Source organism: Cupressus sempervirens, chromosome 7, assembly GCF_028749045.1.
Source record: "Cupressus sempervirens isolate cs-2001-9-10 chromosome 7, ASM2874904v1, whole genome shotgun sequence".
NCBI lineage: Eukaryota > Viridiplantae > Streptophyta > Pinopsida > Cupressales > Cupressaceae > Cupressus > Cupressus sempervirens.
The window spans coordinates 130653613-130672744 of record NC_143124.1 but is presented as its reverse complement, the minus strand read 5'-3'; the positions used below and the strand labels follow the sequence as shown (position 1 = coordinate 130672744).

At 34.1% G+C, this 19132-nt stretch overlaps 1 protein-coding gene and 1 pseudogene across 1 annotated transcript; both read right to left on the bottom strand.

The window, feature by feature from the left end:
• Positions 1-5733: 5733 nt before the first annotated feature.
• On the bottom strand, positions 5734-6777 carry LOC149545847 (E3 ubiquitin-protein ligase AIRP2-like). Its single transcript, XM_089793847.1, has 4 exons — positions 6631-6777; positions 6298-6364; positions 5952-6038; positions 5734-5792 (listed from the first exon to the last, which is right to left on the bottom strand). Exons 1-4 carry the CDS (start codon positions 6736-6738, stop codon positions 5734-5736), a joined length of 321 nt encoding a protein of 106 aa, XP_089649973.1. The 5' UTR covers positions 6739-6777.
• Positions 6778-12352: 5575 nt separating this feature from the next.
• Positions 12353-16906, bottom strand: LOC149545846 (disease resistance protein Roq1-like; annotated as a pseudogene).
• Between the last annotated feature and the right edge of the window lie 2226 nt (positions 16907-19132).

Sequence of the window (19132 nt, the reverse complement as noted above, 5' to 3'; positions counted from 1 at the left end):
GAGAAGGGATATAAATATCATAGATGATGTAGAGAATAAGCTTGGCTTAAATCAAGAGTAATAATTCTACTCATAGTGGAGTAGAAATAATGTGTATGAGATTAAAGACTAGAAGAAATTTGAATGAGATCAAATACCCTATATACATGTGATGCAATGAGAGACTTTATTCAATGGCAATGGAAACAAAGTAAAAGATATGCATGTTGATCTATTTCATGATAAAATGACACATTTGTAAATGTATAAAAGAATTGTTCATCAAAGTAGAGGGAATTGAATACTACATAACATATTAAAATATTAATGTCATCTAAATTATAAATATTTAGAATTTATACAATCGACAAGGTTATGAATATTATTCCAAAGACATAAGTAAAACTAAAGGTAATATTTAAAAAGCATCCCATGTTCCTACATCAATCATGCAAGGAGCATTAAACCAAACTTTTGTTATTACAATAGTTTTGAAGAAACATGTTTCAATAGTTCAACAAATATAATTATCTAATATTATTTTGAGGATAAATGGATTTACTTGGATAAGAGATTTCCTTGGTGGCCTCAAAATTGAATAGCTAATATTACATCAGTATTTACAATATCAAGATCCACATTGACGACATGTTGTATGCCATAAGCCAGTGTACATGGTGGAAAATCAACTAGTGTTCAAAGAGGTTATTTTCTAGTGTCTTCTATTTATCAAGTAAATTCACAATGTATCTATGGATGGGAGCCACACAACCAAGTATATTTATGCTCAGATTTTTTGTATCACAAGCCACCTGAAATGTATGTCATTCCGTGATTTTATTAGATTAAAGATTTGTGAGGGAATGAATTTGTTGATAAGGCCTTAAAAACTTTAAAAAAATATAGTGAAAGAAGAAAACCCAAATTATTTTCCATAAGTTTCCCTTCCTACAAGGTAATTATCCCTTTGGAATATGCTCGTAGACATGAAGGGCCTGTTTGGTAGTGGGAATACAAGTGGAATAGGCATATGTAAATTCTTAAAATTTTGAATTCTTCATTTGGATGCACCAACTCAGAATTGGAATACAAAATAAAATAGGAATATGTATTCCAATTTTGGCCCAAAAATGAGGTTTTGCAATTCCACCTAAATAGGTGGAATTGGAATACATATTCCTATTCTAGTTTTATTTATTTTAGAAAACATAAATTTTTGGGTTTGTGAATTCCCCATCAATTTTTTGCTGAACCAAATAGAGAATAGGAATATGTACCCCCATTTTCTATTCTAGAGTAGCTATTCCTATTCTCCTAATCCTGTTCCCGCAGCCAAATAGACCTGAAGAATGGAAAAGTCCAATTCATAAATACCATGCTTTATTGATTGAAGGAATAGGATGTCATCATATAGTATGAAATGAGATGATTTCTAGTTCTATGCCCAATTTGGCTACTAGGATAAGAATCATGAGGACTATTAAGAAACATCAAACATGATAAGAAAGGTTTGAGTTTTAGAAGATCCACCAGGTTAGCTGGAGTGCATAATCGCAACCTTTAAAATATTAAAATTTTGAGTGAATCTCAGCAGGAAGGTAATATTGAAAATGATACAAAGAATAGGGATACCTTTTGAAAATTAATTCACATGGTATCAATTTTGAGATTGGGAACACCTCCATTGAGTTGCCTCTTATATTGTGTCATAGGATTTTCGCAAAGCCCCAACTTTTTAAGAGAGACAATGTGAGATTTTTAGCTAGACCATGAAGTAGGTAGATGCTATGAATGCAAAAGTTGAGTAGATTGAGAAACATGATATCAGTGGCCTCTTTCTCATTCCTAATATTGGCAAATGACAATTCCTCGATTGGGGTACTAGATAGCAAAACATCATAATCTTGTAAATACTTAAAATTATATATTATCAGGCTTATAATAAAGCAAGGAGTGACATTTCCTACCATTGGTGTGACATTCATCCTTACAATCTAATAAAGTTTGTATCTCGATTTAGTTCTTTATGCCTTACAAGGCATGCTATAATGAGCGCATGTAATTGTCAATGTTGGCATGTCAACATGTTATAGGAAAGTGGAGGCACGTTATAGATTTCCAACCATTCTTTGAGAAGTTTCAATTATTTTTCAATTAAAAACATCATTGATGTTACAAGAGAAACTTACCAATGATATATGCCTAAGTCACAATCCAGATTTATAGGCATAATAAAAGAGACCTTTGGGAATACCACAAACCTACAGATTTTCCACCCCTCTTCATAAGAATTCCACCAACTAGAGTTTCCCAATAGTCTCCAATAGTTGACCGAAAAATGGTCTAAATGAATGGGAAAATTTTGTTAATATCTCATGAAAATAAAGGCCAAATGACCACATGTGCAAATCTACATTTACTATGTGGTACAAGCCATCATACTCTTATCAAAAGGCTGCACCTTTTTGTGAAACACGTCAATTTCAAGTAAGACACTAGAAGTCTTCCAAGCTTGACCTACTAAAGTCATCTCTTGAAGGATGAGTTGCTAGAAAACCAGCTATGGTCTTTAAAGACGTATTGTGGACTGGATTGGTATTATGCTATTAGGAAGTACACGATGCAAATTTCTTGAGGCTTGGCCAATTCCTCTACATGATTCTTTGTCCAAGGCCACCCATACAATAAGATTGGACTTGTTTATCAAGCCCATACAACATACTATCAACAAACCCAAGAAAAGATCACACAAAATGACAAAGGTAGGGATGAATTACCATCAACAGATACTCTCCTCATCATTTTCAAGCTTAGATCATAAGCCCTTCTCTTAGATCTTTTTGTTGATGATCAACTTTCTATAAAGGTGTTTCTTCATTTTTGCACTTCCTATTGTTCAGCCACTTCCAAATTTTTGTCTAGAGTTGTAAAGACCCCAAAAAATAGCTAAAAAGGTTTAGATGAATATGCACTACCCACGAGTTGTCTTACTTCAAATCATCAATCAATCACATGTTGTACTGAAAGAGTGTATAACAAGCTAATAGTTGGCAAAAGAGCTATTGTTGTGTCAACTAGTAATATAGCAAACCAAACAACTAAAATTATCTGCAACTCATAATGCATATAATGGAGCCAACCTAAATTCTCTTCTTTCCTCCATACATTTTTATATACCTTCAGGGGCATTCTTATGTATATAGGCAGAATGGGAGGTGTAAGGGTCTAGGGAGGATATGGTCAGGTAAGGGGAAGTACAGTATAAACTTCACCTAGTTGCTTGACTCATTATTGACTCATTAGGAACCTAACACACTCTAGATTTGGGATTGATCATCTAGGTCTCTATGACTGGATTCCTTGTATGTAAGATAACCAATAGATTTTCCCATCCAAAGTAGATGATTACTTATTATCTAGTGAAAGTAACCTTGCTTCCTCTCAAAAACCAACTACAAGGTATATGGCTAGAAATTTGAGACCTAGGGTAGTATATCAAAAAGCATAGGTTGCCAACCATACACTTACAGGATACATAACCAGGCATGTTTCTCCATGTAATGAGAACATGCCTATATATGGAACATATAGGCTGCATGTATCCTTGCCTCTTGTACAAAAGTGATTAGCACCCCATAGCCAACCCACTGGCCAACTAAGACTTGGAACATAATCACAAGTCTCACATATTTCTTGAAAGGCTTCTCCATCTGTAGGTCACATTCCTCTCAGATTTCCTCCAACGTCAAGTGAATCTCTCCATTTATAGAATGAGAACTAACCAAGATAAATATTCAACATCGGCCGGGGACACACATTCATGAAAAAAGGATAACCAAACTCACTTCTAGCCATGACCATTCTTTGTAGCAACTAAGTACACCTTAACTTAATCACACTTGGCAAACAAGATTGTTACCATGTTCTACATTATCACCTATAGCATCCATAATAGATAGTCACATAAATGTAGGCACAAGAAAGCTTTGTTATTCTAGTTAGTTGATTTTTGAAAATACACATTTCAAACTTGTGCATGAATCAAGTTCATGGTTCAAAATTGCACCCTCTTTTCAAAACTATTGTTGTCACAACATAACAAAATGATGTCAATTGTTGTTTATTTGACTTTAGTTAAGCATTTGAAACTCTATTTCAAGAGTGAATTTAAGAAGATTCGTAAATAAAAACAGTCATCTCCCTTTGAGTTTTTAAATGTTGCAGCCATAGAAAAAGGTAATGCCAGATAAAGTGCTATAACAAATGGTCAGTGCTTACAAACTGTGACATTAGGGTGAAGCAAAGATGCACCCTCTCACTCACAAATGGTCAGTGCTTACAAACTGTGACATTAGGGTGAAGCAAAGATGCACCCTCTCACCCACTCTTTCGTATATATACTAAAACTTGAGACCACTTAGAGGTTAAAGTAACTTCAAAAACTAGACTTTGGGAACCTTATACTAGATGCTAAAAGCATTGTCATCCTTACAATCTCAAGTTTTTACACAAGGAGCTCAATAGTCTTCCAAAAAAAATTATATCAACTGTTTGACCAAACTAAGATAGTGATGACTAAATTCAAAACATCTTATTCTCCAATTTTGTATGAGAGCAATATCCTTGAAAAGGTCCAGTCTTACAACTAACTTGGCGTCAAATTCAACTGACATTAAACTGAAAACTACATAAATACATGAATCACTGATTGTTGGAAACCATATTATGGCGATTAAAATGTGGTAGAACATGGGACTACCATGAGCTCAAATTAACAGATCAATCTTTCAAATAATTCTCGCTGGTTGTAAATTAGAGGCCCGCAATTCCAAATAAATACATGCAAATTCAGAAACATTTTTATAATGTATGAATGCAATACCAACATAATAGTATGATGATTTTTATCTTAGTAGAGTCTAACGCCAAAATTAGATACTTATTCTCGGAAGCTTAAGCACCCATACGCTCTTTATTGTAGACAATCATATAATGTTTCGAAAAATGTCCAAAACTATTAAGGTAGTACGAAGACCATATTTTATGAAGCCAGATTTCTCTAATCACTGTGAGCTTGAAAATAAGTATTGTGGAACATGTGGTTTAAATACTCTCAATCTAATTAGGAAGCCAAATTTTTGCACTAACGTCATAGCTTGGGGGAAAGGACTTTTAAATTTTGGGGCATTAAAGAGCTATTGAAGAGTGTAATATCTTTCTAAATTGCACTACCATTAATGACTTGATAAGGATATTTGCCCACTTTTTAAAGTTGAACAATATTCAAGAAATTCTAGCTGACGGGAACCAAAACAACTGGGTTGCTTTCAATCCACCATTTTCAGATTTAAAATGATATTATTAATTATAGAGAATTTGTAGTCTCAACTCTAATTTACACATGATGATGCCCGAGAATTAAGACAAAGATGAGGACTACATTATCAAGATCAATCTCAAGAACACCACCACCTGTGACAAGTTCCCAGGCAAGGATAATTGGATAAATTGGGATAGCTAGAGCAATTCCAAATGATGCTTTGCACTATTCACCCAAAGATATGTTAAATTATACAACTAACTAATGCAAGTCAAAGTATGATAGTGTCATTGTCATCACCGTCATTAATAGTTCAACCATCAAAATGGATCAGAATGTGAGGCCTCAGTATAGAAAATAGCACGCTACATACCATAAAAATCCACGACATGTTCTACTAGAATAAGACAACTGACAAAATACAGAGGAAAGATTCAGGGAACAAATAAATCACTGAAATTTGATTGAGAAATTTTCACACTTGAAACCACCACTTAAAAATACAGAGGAAAGATTCAGGGAACAAATAAATCACTGAAATTTGATTGAGAAATTTTCACACTTGAAACCACCACTTAAATGATGTTTTAACAGTTAAAAGACATTCTCACATTGTTTACACAATGGATAACCAAGAATGCAAAGAGCTGACCTTTGGCTGCCAAATACTTCAAAGTTTCAGCAGAAGCCATGTTTTGCCTCCATCCTTCAAGTTGTAGTAAAGATGGAAATATTACAGCTGAACAATGCAAATAAAATATCTATATCAAGATATTACACCTTGCAGGACCAAATGGTAAATCAAATATATAAGATATACAGTTGAAGTTCATTTAATTAATAAGTTATCCATGTTATGCCTAAAAGGAGAAAGTCAAGTTTACCATAAAATATACTGATGTATAAGATATACTGCTAAGTTCATTTAATTAATCAACTCATCCATATTATGCTCAAGTTATCCCATGTTATGCCTAAAAGGAGAAAGTTAAGTTTACCATAAAATTCTCTAATGCTGGCTTTTCTTTCATGTGTTGACATTGTAGTGGTACCATCAACATAAACCTGCAAAATACCCACTTTAAAATATCAATATATATTAGACTGTATTTAGGAGACTAGTCAGTAATTAAAATATATATATAAAAACTTGGACTCCCATGGTTCTCTCAAATTAAACCACGGGCATCTACCTATTCCATCCTCGCAAAAGTTCTTACCTAAGGTGATAAAGCACACAAAACAAAAACTGTAATATATATGTAAATATATTATCCGTCGTAGTTTCCAATAGTTATCCAGACATTTACAAAGCGAATAAATAAACAAACCTTGTATATGAGTATTCTTAGCAGACCCAGTGCCCTTACAAGGCTGCAGTCGGTCCATTGCACAAGGAAAAGGAATAGGTGTGCCGCTGGGCTATACGAAAGTCTCATTTGCAGACAAGCACCATCATACTCCCTTGGAAACTCCGATGCCCTATATCCTAAACACCAAATGTTTAATCTTTGTGACTACGTTTCACTATATTATAGAGTTGGATTTCATTTTCACTTATGTCGGCACTATCCTTAGAGACTGTTATAGTCCATATTATAACATAAGCAACTCTTAGAAGAAAAGGAATGTCATATAAATTTTCAGACAAACATTATCTACCTTTCAACTGAAGCCTATACTAAGTCCTATCGCTAAAGACTTTCGTAGTGTACATTGTTGTACAATCAACTCTTCCATTAAGAAGGTTGTCACTTATTACACAATCAACTGTTTCATATAAAAGGGTGTCATTTAAATTTTCAGGCAACATTATTTTCATTTTTACATTTGACAGCACACGTTCTGGGTGAAAAACTAGTGACCTTTTCTAAGACGTCCAAAATCAAAATTGCAACCTCTAAACATTTGCCTAAATGTAACATCATATTTTAGAATTGGCTAAAATGTTTCACAATCCTTCTATTAATCACAATTTACTAAGACACACTACGCTTACTATTACCGGACACTATACCAACGGAGCAAATAATGTTGAGTGTAAATTTTGATGCTCTGAGCTTTATTCCCTACTGACCCACGTTTAAAGTTTGCATTAAAGCTTTAGCCGACTTTACATCTAACAAATGTAGACAGGCCCATACTACACAAGAATGAATAATCAAATGCCATGCTCGGCCCAAAGTGCATCGAAGCGTCCCATAACCTCACCCAAGATATACATAGTATATATACAATGTATGGTAGGCCACAAAAGAATGCATATGCAATTTCCAAGCTTAATCTGCCATACATTGATGCAACCAAAAAACCCCCTCAAGATTTACACCTGACGATTCAGTGGACTGCAATAAAACAAAACACTGCTGCGCTCCAATAAAACAAAACTAAGACCTGGATAAGACTTCCAAAGGATCCAGCTACATATTAAATGTTTAAAGAAAGTCCAAAATTCATCTCCTTGAGCTTCCTATTCCAAATATTCATTCGACTAAAACCCATTTTTGTAGAAACTGAATGGATTGTTGCAACATATAAAATCCATTTAAGCAGAAATTAGAAGGATCATTGGAAATAACCCCAGGTCTCACAAAAACCTCATTAATGAGCACCATTGCTTGACATGTGTCTAAGGCGCCTGATTGAGCCCACCGATACCTCACTAACTTCCCTTCATTATTGTCACCCACAAACATCTTTGACATAAAAAATTAGAAAGCCCAGCACTAACAATTCCGATGCTTCTCTACCGTAAAACTATGTAATCTAAGGCTAAAACCCCTCCCCAAAAAGAAAAGCCTGCAACCCACCAAAAAAATCCCCATGGTTGAGAATCCATACAGACCAACAACTTTTAACACAAGTCCTCAGTAATGAGAAAGGCCCACAGTCCCTTGCAACACTATCTTCTTTCAAATCTTCATGACTGGAAGCTAGAAAATTCTCATTTTGCAAATGTTGGTCTGCAAACATGCCACTCCTCTCACTGCTCACTCCCTTTCAGCTGCAAAACACCCTTCCACACATGATGGTCAAAGCCCCTCTACTTTACCCATTCAACAAGTGCACATTTTTATTTTAACATAATGAAGCCCGTGTTGAGATGCACATGGTGGGGTAGCACACAAATCATTTTCATTGCATTGATTTAGGTAGATGTCACTACAATCACTTTTTCATTTCATAAGTTCTAGGAATCTTAGGTCATGATACATGATAATAAATTGATGGGGGTTAAAGCACAAACTTGTGTCACCCTTTTGTGAAGGAAAAGGCTAACAAAAGTATAACTTTTCACCTTAAATAATATAAAATTGGTATTATTATTTAGAATTTGAAAATGAGGTAAACTAATGAAATGTGTAGAAATTGATCAAGTTTAGCATTATAATTTTTAACAATTATTTGGGTTAAGAATTGATATATTTCCATAATTTTTATAGATAATGTTTTAATTGCTGAAAAATGTTGAAAATTAGGGGTCTAGTTCCCACCACAAAACTATATGGAAATAAATTTATTTCTATTTGATCTTAGACTATGTTATAGATAGCATATATATATCTAGAACATTCAAAAATACAAATTGTCTTTAGACTTAAATTTTCACTGTTATAATCAATCAAAGTTCAACTCACCTAAAATTGATAGTTTTTATCTCCCACCACATTTTTCAAAACAAATCTATTCTAACCAGAATAAAAATTATACATTCTAGAAGAGGACTCTCTCCTCTAGAATGTCATATGAGTTTTAAAATTTTTATGATATGGTTTACTATTTTTTTCTTTCTCAAAATTGACATCTTTTCGAGTGTTAAAATACATGTTTGTAGAATTTTTTAATTATAACATATGATATCTAATTAAAACATGATAAACTGTATATGAGAACATTCTCGACTTTGGTCTCTATAAAATGGTGTTTATAAGTTATTAAAAATATATCATAAAAAATAGTAAGAGTTATTGAAATGTCAATTTTTAGAAATAATTATATTTCTTTAGTAATTGGATACAAACTAGTATAAAACATGAAGTTAATAAACATTTTCAATTGGAAAAGTGTGTTACAATGTATAACTTAGCTAGAATAAATTTCTCTATATCATATCTTTGAAAAAAATTAATTTTTAGATAGAAATACTGAAATTCAGTTGTTCTGATTAGTCAGCCTAAAAGATGACACAGCTTTGTACTTTTACCCATGGATATGCCACTAACAAATAATATCAAAATTACAATGGGCCAAAGTCAAAAATTACATTCATACATAGCATAGAAAAGTTTCTTCTACTACTTGGCATGAAAGGAAATGGTGAACTGCAAATGCCAAGTCATGGTAACATCAAGTAGTTAGACCTTCGAAAAATGTAACTTTGGTTCCTTGCAACCACGAAGTGCCTATGAATTCCCCAAAATTTTTGTCAAAATATTGGAATAGATATTTGAATAAAGAAAAACTGAAGACAATGGAAAAATAGTGGTAGCCAATCAATTTAAAAACTAAAAATTTCAATTTAATAAAAAAATTTATATTACATGATTCCCAAAGAACAATAAAATGTTGGGAATGCTATGTAACTAATGTCTGCCTCTATCACCTAATGTTGGGATTCACTCCCACTCTCAGTCACCTAGCCTATTCTACATTTCCAACAAGACATAGATATGATTTTTTTTTTTGTTGAGTTTAAGGAAAATTATTTACTTGATCTTCAAAAGGAAAAAAATAAAAAAAAATTACGACATTGGCCAACTCCTAGATATATTTATTTCAATTGTAAATTTTTTGGTGTAGAAGCACCTAAGTAGAAAGGAATACTAGGAGGTTACAAGAGGATAGAATTTTTATTATGAATTTTATAGTGTTTTCAATGTATTAGGAGTCTATTTGAATCATAAGTAAGGCTATGTGAAGCCATTTGTATGACATTGCTAATATTGTCTTGTTAAGGTCCTAATTTGGTCAAGAAGGTCAGAATATGAAAGAATGACTAATAAATGGTAAAATGGATGTAAAATAGCTATTAAAATTTATTTTAGGGTAATTGAATGTCCATGCAAATATTTATTAAGTTTGGAGTTAAATTTTCAAATTTGTCACATTGACATAAAAAAATTGTAATGCAAAATTGCACGAAATGCATAAAACATTGTAAAAGGTGCAATTATGTTGCAAAGGGTAGGGTTATTGGTTCAAAGGGTGGTTGGGAAGTTATAAAGTACCCCAACTAGTATAAAATCATTGTATGTGTGTTCCAAACAATGAATGGAAAGAGGAAGATCATTTTGAATCAATCAACGTCTTCAAAATGTGTTGTTTTGATTGGTGTTAACTATATTTATGTTAAGTCTAAGTTGTGTATGGACCAGTACAGCCTAGAAATATCATACAAAGTGTTTATTGTTTAAATTAAGATGAATAAGCTTCATTTTAGTTTTTTTTGGAATGATTATGTGGACAAATGAATAAGTTATGAGTATTTTGGTGAAAGTGGTTGTTTGTAGATTTTAGAATCCCATCATATTGAAGGGTTTGGTATGGAAGCATTTGGACAAGTTTGAGAACCTAAATGGATTCATTGGAAAGATATGTGAATCCACTTTTATTCCCTTTTGGTTTGAGTCAATTTTATGTAGATTTGGGAAAGCTGTGGACAGTTTAGCAAAAAAAAGTTTTTGTATACCTCCAATGGAGTTGCAGACAATGATTTGTTCTCTCATAATGATTTATACATTGAAATAAATAATGGATTAGATATTATGAAACTATATTTGTATATGGTTACAACTTGATAAATTAATTTTGTGTAATTTGAAATTGTCTTGGGAAAGATATTGGATGCACTAGGCAATGCCACAAGTTTTGTTTCTCATTTATGATAGTAAAACTAGGCCTTGGTGCAGAGACTATAACTTGAAAATGATTTATTTAGATTGGGCTCAATTAAATGGATATGATTTAGATTTATTCTTAATTTCAATCAATATTAACTAATTTTAATTGACCCTGTGTAGACTACAATGGAAACATAATATGACGAAACAAGCTCTCTTATTTTGGATACACAATACCAAGTAGTGTGGAAGTTTACTATTCATATTCCATTTCTAGATAATTGCATCACTAGTTGTCCATTGTGAAGTATTTCCTATTTATCACAAGTTATGGTTTTGTACAATTAATTCTATGTAAATTGTATTCTCACAAAGATGAGCACTTATAATAGAAAGTTGTATGACTCCCATCTCATAAAGGGTCCATAATATTTGTCGAAAAGCCTAAGGTAGTTGAGGATTGAATTGAAAATCTAAGTTAACCACTCAACTAGTGGCCTCCTACATATTCTATTTTTCTTAGATGAAGGACCAACGTTCCAAAATTTATTTAGGACTTTATACCCAATGCTATTTATACCTAGACAAGATCTTACTAATAAAAATCCTTCCATACTTTCACAAAGCTATAGTTGGATTTTTGTCTCGCTTCATTTCTTGGGATATATATTTTCCCTGCTATTGACCTGCTCTATTTTCTCCATCTCAGGTCCTATATTTTCCTTGCTATTGGTCTACTCTATTTTCTCAAACTTAAGACCTATTATACTTGGTTACGATATATCTCTACTTTTCTTCATCTAACTTCAGGCAAGAACTTCAATGCATTGTATCTCCTGTGAAGAAAAACTACTAGAAAAAAATATAAGAAGCATCCAAATAGATAAGAAAAATAAAATCTGAAAAAAAAGTCTACAATCAAAATCATGAAAGTATAATATAAGTTAATAAAGTAATTCAAATTTCAATAAAGTAAATAATTGTGTGCTTAATAAAGCATTAAAAACATCCATCTCTCACTATAAAACGTTATATATATATATATATATATATATATATATATATATATATATAGTTCAATCTATCAAAAAATTATTTGAAAACAAACTCCAATTAATCTACCCTAACTACCGTTCTCGCTAATTCCAATTGAGGCTTACCCTGTACATTATTAGCCTGAAGTCAGACCGATCAGCACATTAGACAGAGTAAACTATTCCAGAAGAGCTAATAATTTCTTAAAAGCCTTCACAACTCTTTTTCTGCTTCCCTCAACTAGCACCGCCTTTTCTATCCTGATTCCTTCGGGTGTGATGACCACTATATCTCCACCGTTTTCGAGGTGCAAGTATATTTGTACCACTTTCCTCTCCTCCCAGTTCAGCTCCTTTCCCTCCCTATAGAAAAAATAATTAGTCTCGCGTACATAGCCTAGCGGCTTGGTCTTCGTAATCGTAAGATCAGGAAACTCCGAAGAGTTTAGAATGGGCTCCACGACACAGCTAACGCTACCTTGTATAAATATTTCTCCCGGCCTTCCCTGCAAATAGTAATTTTTGCGAGTAATTAACATGAACATTTATATAAATTCGGAAAACTCTGAATTTGTGAAATTTTTCATTAACTTGATATTTATAGATTGAATACAAGACTTGAGAGCTGATATGGTGTCACATACAAACTCGACTGCTTCCAATCCTTGCACTTTCTCCAAACTTTGTATAACTGACTCCTTCCAGCGAGTCTGTCGAAGACATAGATGCTTCAATGAATTGCAGTGTTGCAGGCCTTCTATTTTCTTAACTTTGGGGCATTCTATCAGTCCAAACTATTCCAGCAAAGCCAAATTAGCAAAGCTTGATATCTCTTCAAACTGCAGACAATATTGTATTAGCAGCTTCTCAAGGCGTACGAGACCACTAAGAAAGCTGATGTTCTTCAGCACTTCGCAATGGTATATTGACCGCGTTTGCTAGGTCACTGGCAGTCTCTCTATCTCGATTAAATGGTGATTTTTAAGAAACTTGTCTTTTTGAACGATGCTATTGTCCCCGACCTCCAAATTTTGGAGGTTGGGCCAACAGTCACTGGAAATTGATATCAAGGAGACTGGTTTGCAGTCTTCTTCCTCAGCACCAAATTCCATTCTACTTTCAGAACTTACAATTTCAATCTTTTTCAACGAGGGAAATCGAACAAGAGAAGTCTGCAAGCCTTTCATCACCCGGCTCTCAATTTTGAGCGACCATAAGTTGACCAGTTGACCAATGTTACTTGGTGAGCTTCTCAACTTAATGCAACCCATTAGATCTAATTTTGTCAACGATGCCTGATTCTTAATTTGATTAGGCAAATCTTCTAATTCTTCACAATCGCTGAATCCCAAGTACTTGAGCTTTTCGATGCCTCCAAATACATCTAAGTCTAGTTTAAGCTTGGCACAACCTTGTAAATTTAGATGCTCCAGGTGTATCAGCCTCTTGAATGAATCTGGCAAAGTTCTCAATTGCTTGCACAGTCCCAGATTTATGTGCTTCATTTTGTTTAAATTGTCAAAACCCTCAGGCAATGAGGATAACATTTCACAACCTGATAAATCCAAATAGCCCAGGTGTATCAGCTGCCCGAAAGAGTCCGGCGACATGCTCAACTGGCTGCACCAAATTAGACTTGTGTGCTTCAATCTATTTAAATTACCAAAACCAATAGGTAGCGAGGACAAACCATTAGTAGTTGAGGAGAATGGAATCTCTAGATCTTCCAAGTATGTCAACTGCTTGAAAGAATCTGGTAAACTGCTCAACTGCTCGCAAAACATTAGACTTAAATACTTCAATCTTACTAAATTCCCAAAGCCATTAGACAGTGAGGAGAGCGTTTCACATCTGGATAATCGCAGATGTTTCATCTTTATCAGCTACTGGAAAGAATCTGGCAAACTGCTCAACTATGGGCAAGACAGCATTAAATACTTCAAATCTTTTAAATTGCCAAAACCAGCTGGCAGTGAAGATAAATTTGGACAGTATAAATATAAATACTTCAGCGAATGCAGGCCACAGAACTCTTCTGGCAAACTGCTACCACTAAAACAAAGGGAAAGCATTTTAAGATTTTGAAGACGTCCTATTGAGGTTGGAAGTCGTTGCAATTTGAAAGAGAAACATACGAAAAGCTTTCTCAATTGCAGAGGAGGCTGCACGCAAACATCATTAAACTCAATTCAGTTCATTATTCTACTGAATTCAATTGAGAAAAATATAAACTATCAAAAAGTTGTTATATAAAAACCACGGATTGAAACTACTTACATCCACATTGACCTGCCACAACTCCTCCAAGTCATTAGCATCATCAAGCTCTAAAACACTTAAATGTCTTAATGGAAGCAAAGATGGAAGATTTATTAATGAACCGGTATGCCAGCGAAGCCAAACAAGATGCTTGGATAAATATGCAAACTCTTTCGTGAACTCATTGCTTTGCACATGAAGTATATTTAGTTTTCTTGAGGTTCGCATTAGCTGATTAGCGTACTCTTTGAAGGCCACAAAAGTAGCTGGTGGTTGTATCCCTCTAATTTGTATTTCTCTCTGAATGAAAAATACCAGAATACAAGCTATCTCAGTCAACTCTGCCGCAAGCAGAGGTAGACAAAACAACAAACTATTATTTTTATGATTTCACTAAGAAATAATAAAAGGGGAGCCAGTAATACATTTATGTGGAAATGCAGTATATTATCAATCTGTTGTGGACGCCAAAGCCGATATGATGAGTGCTCACTTGCCATCTCTCTTCCCATGTCCCTCAGATGATCGTGCATCCGTATCTTCTTCTCATTGAAGGTGTTATGTTTCTCGGAAACCAGCTCCACAAGATGCTTATTTACAAGTGTTTTTAAACCGTGCAGGCCACTCCAACCCGATCCATCCCACACAGCTATAGCTGTGCTTTTGCATTCGCCGATGAGAAAACAAGCCGCATCCAAGAACATCTCTCTATCTTCTTTATCTAGAGCATCATAGTTAACCTGTAGCCCTTTTGTGATGTCGCTAGGCAATATTCTTGAGATTTTATCTAATTGGGATTCCCAGTAAGCAATGGAATCCTCACCATGTAGCTGTCCCCCTAATACCTGCAGAGATAAAGGCAGACCATCGCAAACCTGGACGAATTTGTCAACCAGAGAGTCAAATCTGGTGGGTGGAGAAGACTTTTGGAAAGCATGCCTGCATGATAAATTCTTCGCTACTGAGCTCTCAAGTCTTGGCACTTCGTAAATGTTTGAGATACCCATCGATTTAAGAACATCCCTTTTCAGGGACGTCACAATTACCATACTTTCGGATCCGAGGTTGTGTTTATTTGGCAAAAGAGCATACAACTGATCGATGTGATCCACGTCATCCAAACCAATGAGGGCCCGAACAGAGCTCAAACGATTTGTGAGTACCACTTTTCCTTCGTCGAGACGGTCTAATGACAAATTTTCAACGCCAAGGTCTGTAAGAACCTTTTTCTGCTTCTCAGGCAGAGCAGTTCTGGATGCCGCATCCCGCACGTCGAGAACAAAACCGCATTTCCGAAATGAGCGAAAGTTTTTGTTGAAGAGTTCTTTGGCCAAAGTGGATTTCCCAATACCACCCATGCCCACGATCCCCGTGAGTTTTTCACTGTCTTCTTCACTTGTGACTGATTCGACGAAGCCTTGTACTAGTTCATTCAAACCAAGTGGATATTCGGCTACATGTATGGGATCTATTTTCATTAATCCCAATGCTCTATTCACAATGTTCTTCAAAACTTCGGCCTCGTCCCTAAATATTATGGGCGAACAATAAAAATCAAAACGAAATACACAACACAAATTAAGTAGAATCTGAAAACAGGTAAAGAATAGAGAGTATAATACAGCACACAAAAACACAATTATTTCCACGCACTAATTAAAATTACATTACAATCATTTAAAACGAATATATTGCGTGTTCTCCAAGCTACAAACTCCTTCTACGCAGATATTCACTCTATCATAAACAATGCGAACTGATACAATTTTTTCAGTTCCTCTTGCATGAGTAGATAAATATTAAAGAATATATAGAATAAAAAAATTATCAGTTCCTCATGCATCACTTTTCGGAACATATATGGAATACAGAACTTGACTATCGAGGAGAAAGAGAAACAATACATACTTATTATTGTTAACCTGTAAGCCGGAAAGGGATGAAATTTTGTGTAGTGCCGCTTTCCACTGATCGAGCCTTTCCTTGGTGTATCTACCTTTCTTTGCATGTTGTGAGAACGCATCGGCATATATTCCTTTTCCTTGATCAATATATCTGAGATCAGAGGGATCAACATGATAGAAAATGGGAACGATTGTAGCAGGGGCTCTGATTTTGAGCATGTAAGCAAGCTCATCCAGACACCATGAGCATTGGGCATAGTTGGGAGAGAAAATGGCAATGTGAAGAGAAGCACTGTTCATTGCTGCTTGTATTTCTCTCTGTATCACATCGCCGGGCGGAATTGCACCTACATCGAGGAAAGCGCGGAATCCCTTGCTATCAAGGATTTCCTTAATTTTTTTGGCGAATGTGTATTTCGTATCGCTTCCGCGATGGTTAATGAAAATCTGCCAGAGCTCCGTGGACGTAGACTCGGAGAATGGTGGGAACTGGTCAAATATGTTTTAGCAATCAGCCTCATGTAGCGTTTGCCGACTGAGTTCAATAGCTAGCATAAACCTGTGGAATGGAATGAGGCAGAACTGTACCAAGATGTTTGGAATGGACAGACACCATTCCTGCAACAATTTAGGGATCTCCATTAAAAAGTTCCCATTTTGCTTGGGCCTTGAAGAAGGTTCAGGCTGCTCAAAAGCGTCTTCCTGTTCAGGCTGCTCAATAGTGTCTTCGAGCTCAGGCTGCTCAGAATTGGAACCCATTTCAAAGGATCCAAATTATCCTTAATACAGAGAAGAGACAGAACCACGGTCGCAAATAGAGGGAAAGAACGCTATGCGAGAAGAAAATAAAGATTTGGAGAAGAAGAAGAGCGAAAACATAGAAAACGGCCTGTCCAAAACCGGCGTGAGTTCGTACAACTTTTTACAAAGAAGCGTCTCCATTGAAGACGGCTACCTATGGATGCGGCCATGTTTGCATAGATTGCACCATACATAAAATAGCATAACTATAATTGCAACAAACACACATATATAAATAGCCTAAATTAATAGATGGTAACATGGATGACAATGGATGACCATGCAAGCACTCTAGAGCACCGGCTATCTAATTGATTATTTTTAATGTATCATGCACATTTTAGGCATCATGGCATACGTAGGCATTATGGCTGTAACAAGTGATGGAAGTGGAAGTAAAACATCTATGAGAACCATGCACTATCCTATCTTGTAACTGTGAGGCAACTTAAGGAAAAATACCTGATTTAGAGAAAACAGTTTCCCATACCATATAGAAAAAAATACCTCATATAGGGAAATATTTAATATTCACCCCCAAAATCAATCAAAAAGATTTAAATACAAATTGATATAACATATATTCAGTAATCTTGAACTTTCAGAGTTCATCATGGAATTTTTTTATTTTTATTTTTTAAATTTGCAAGTCAAAAATCATACTCATAATCTTCTAAATAAAGCATAACCAAATCTTAGAAATATTTTGTAGTCTAAGAGTCTTGCAGAATTACTATTGTAATTGCTTGATACTTGGACAACATGACATGTTGGATGTAATCTTATGATTCTATTATGAGAAATTGGTGTTCTATGGATCTGAATATTTGTGTTATTGTTATATTATGATATTAGGATTAGGGGATTCTCCTACCTTTTACAACATCAGTTTTACTTCTAAATGTTATTTAAAAATTAAAATGTTGTAAAGATAGAAAAAGTTTAAGAGAGATTTAAAACATAAAATATAATAGTAATTTAATAACTATATTTAAATATCAATGCATTTAACAAAGATAGATCTAAAATTTATATATAATACATCTTCACCAATCCATAAAATAACAAATATAAAATTAATTTAAAAATAATATTATTTATTTTGAATTTTTCTAAACTAATATACAAATTTTCTTTATGTTATTATTACTTATCGCAATTGCTCTCATATATTTCTATTTTATCTTTTCAATGAATTATAAGTATATCAAATATGATTTAAAAACTTCAATCGCTGATTGCTAATAAGTAAGCCAAAATACATAATAATAAACAAGCATTCACTTAATTAAGAATTAAAGTCAATTGAAAATGTCTCAAGTAAATAGAAAAGCGCGGGTAGGAGACACGTGGTGGATGGAAATGAAGCAACACTACTAAGTACAAAATATCTGTCTATTCTTCAAATTTACCTTCTTTGTTGATCTCGTCAAGGTTAATAATGAGAGTGACAATAAAACTCTTACTTTTCTTTTCTCCTTTTCTTCTTTATAATCAAATTTTCATCTATGATCTCTCCTATTTGAGATTATGTAAATGCAATAGTGATTCAGTTTACTCTATTGACAATACATATTTTGCTAATCTTAACTAATTTTTGTCCAATATTTTTGCAAATGCATTTGTGAATTCTGGGTTTAACACCAATTCTTTTGGTCAAATTTCTATGCCAAACCAAACCATGACATCCATCAGACCATCATGTGAAAGTGTGATTACAAATACATCTTGAACAATTCTCACTATATCTTCAATTACAACTATATCTTCTAGAATTCTCACTATCATTTTCTAGCACGGGTGGATTAGTTCATGTTAAAGTTGTCAATAATCTTTAAGATGAGTTAAGTGCAGGGAAAAATAAAAGAAGAAATAAATTAATGAACAAAAAAGAGACAAAAAATAGGAACATATAAGAAGATACAACAAAATCATGAGGCACACCATGATGGTTACGAATTCAATTTCATTATAACTTTCCACAAATAGCACAAA

What these genes read in the sequence shown, in the direction of transcription:
- LOC149545847 (XM_089793847.1), bottom strand. Translation starts at nt 6,738, where the DNA reads ATGAGACTTTCGTATAGCCCAGCGGCACACCTATTCCTTTTCCTTGTG. An exon ending in TAAGAATACTCATATACAAG is followed by an intron (nt 6,365 to 6,630) that starts GTTTGTTTATTT and finishes GGTATTTTGCAG; the next exon opens with GTTTATGTTGATGGTACCAC. An exon ending in CAGCATTAGAGAATTTTATG is followed by an intron (nt 6,039 to 6,297) that starts GTAAACTTAACT and finishes TGCATTGTTCAG; the next exon opens with CTGTAATATTTCCATCTTTA.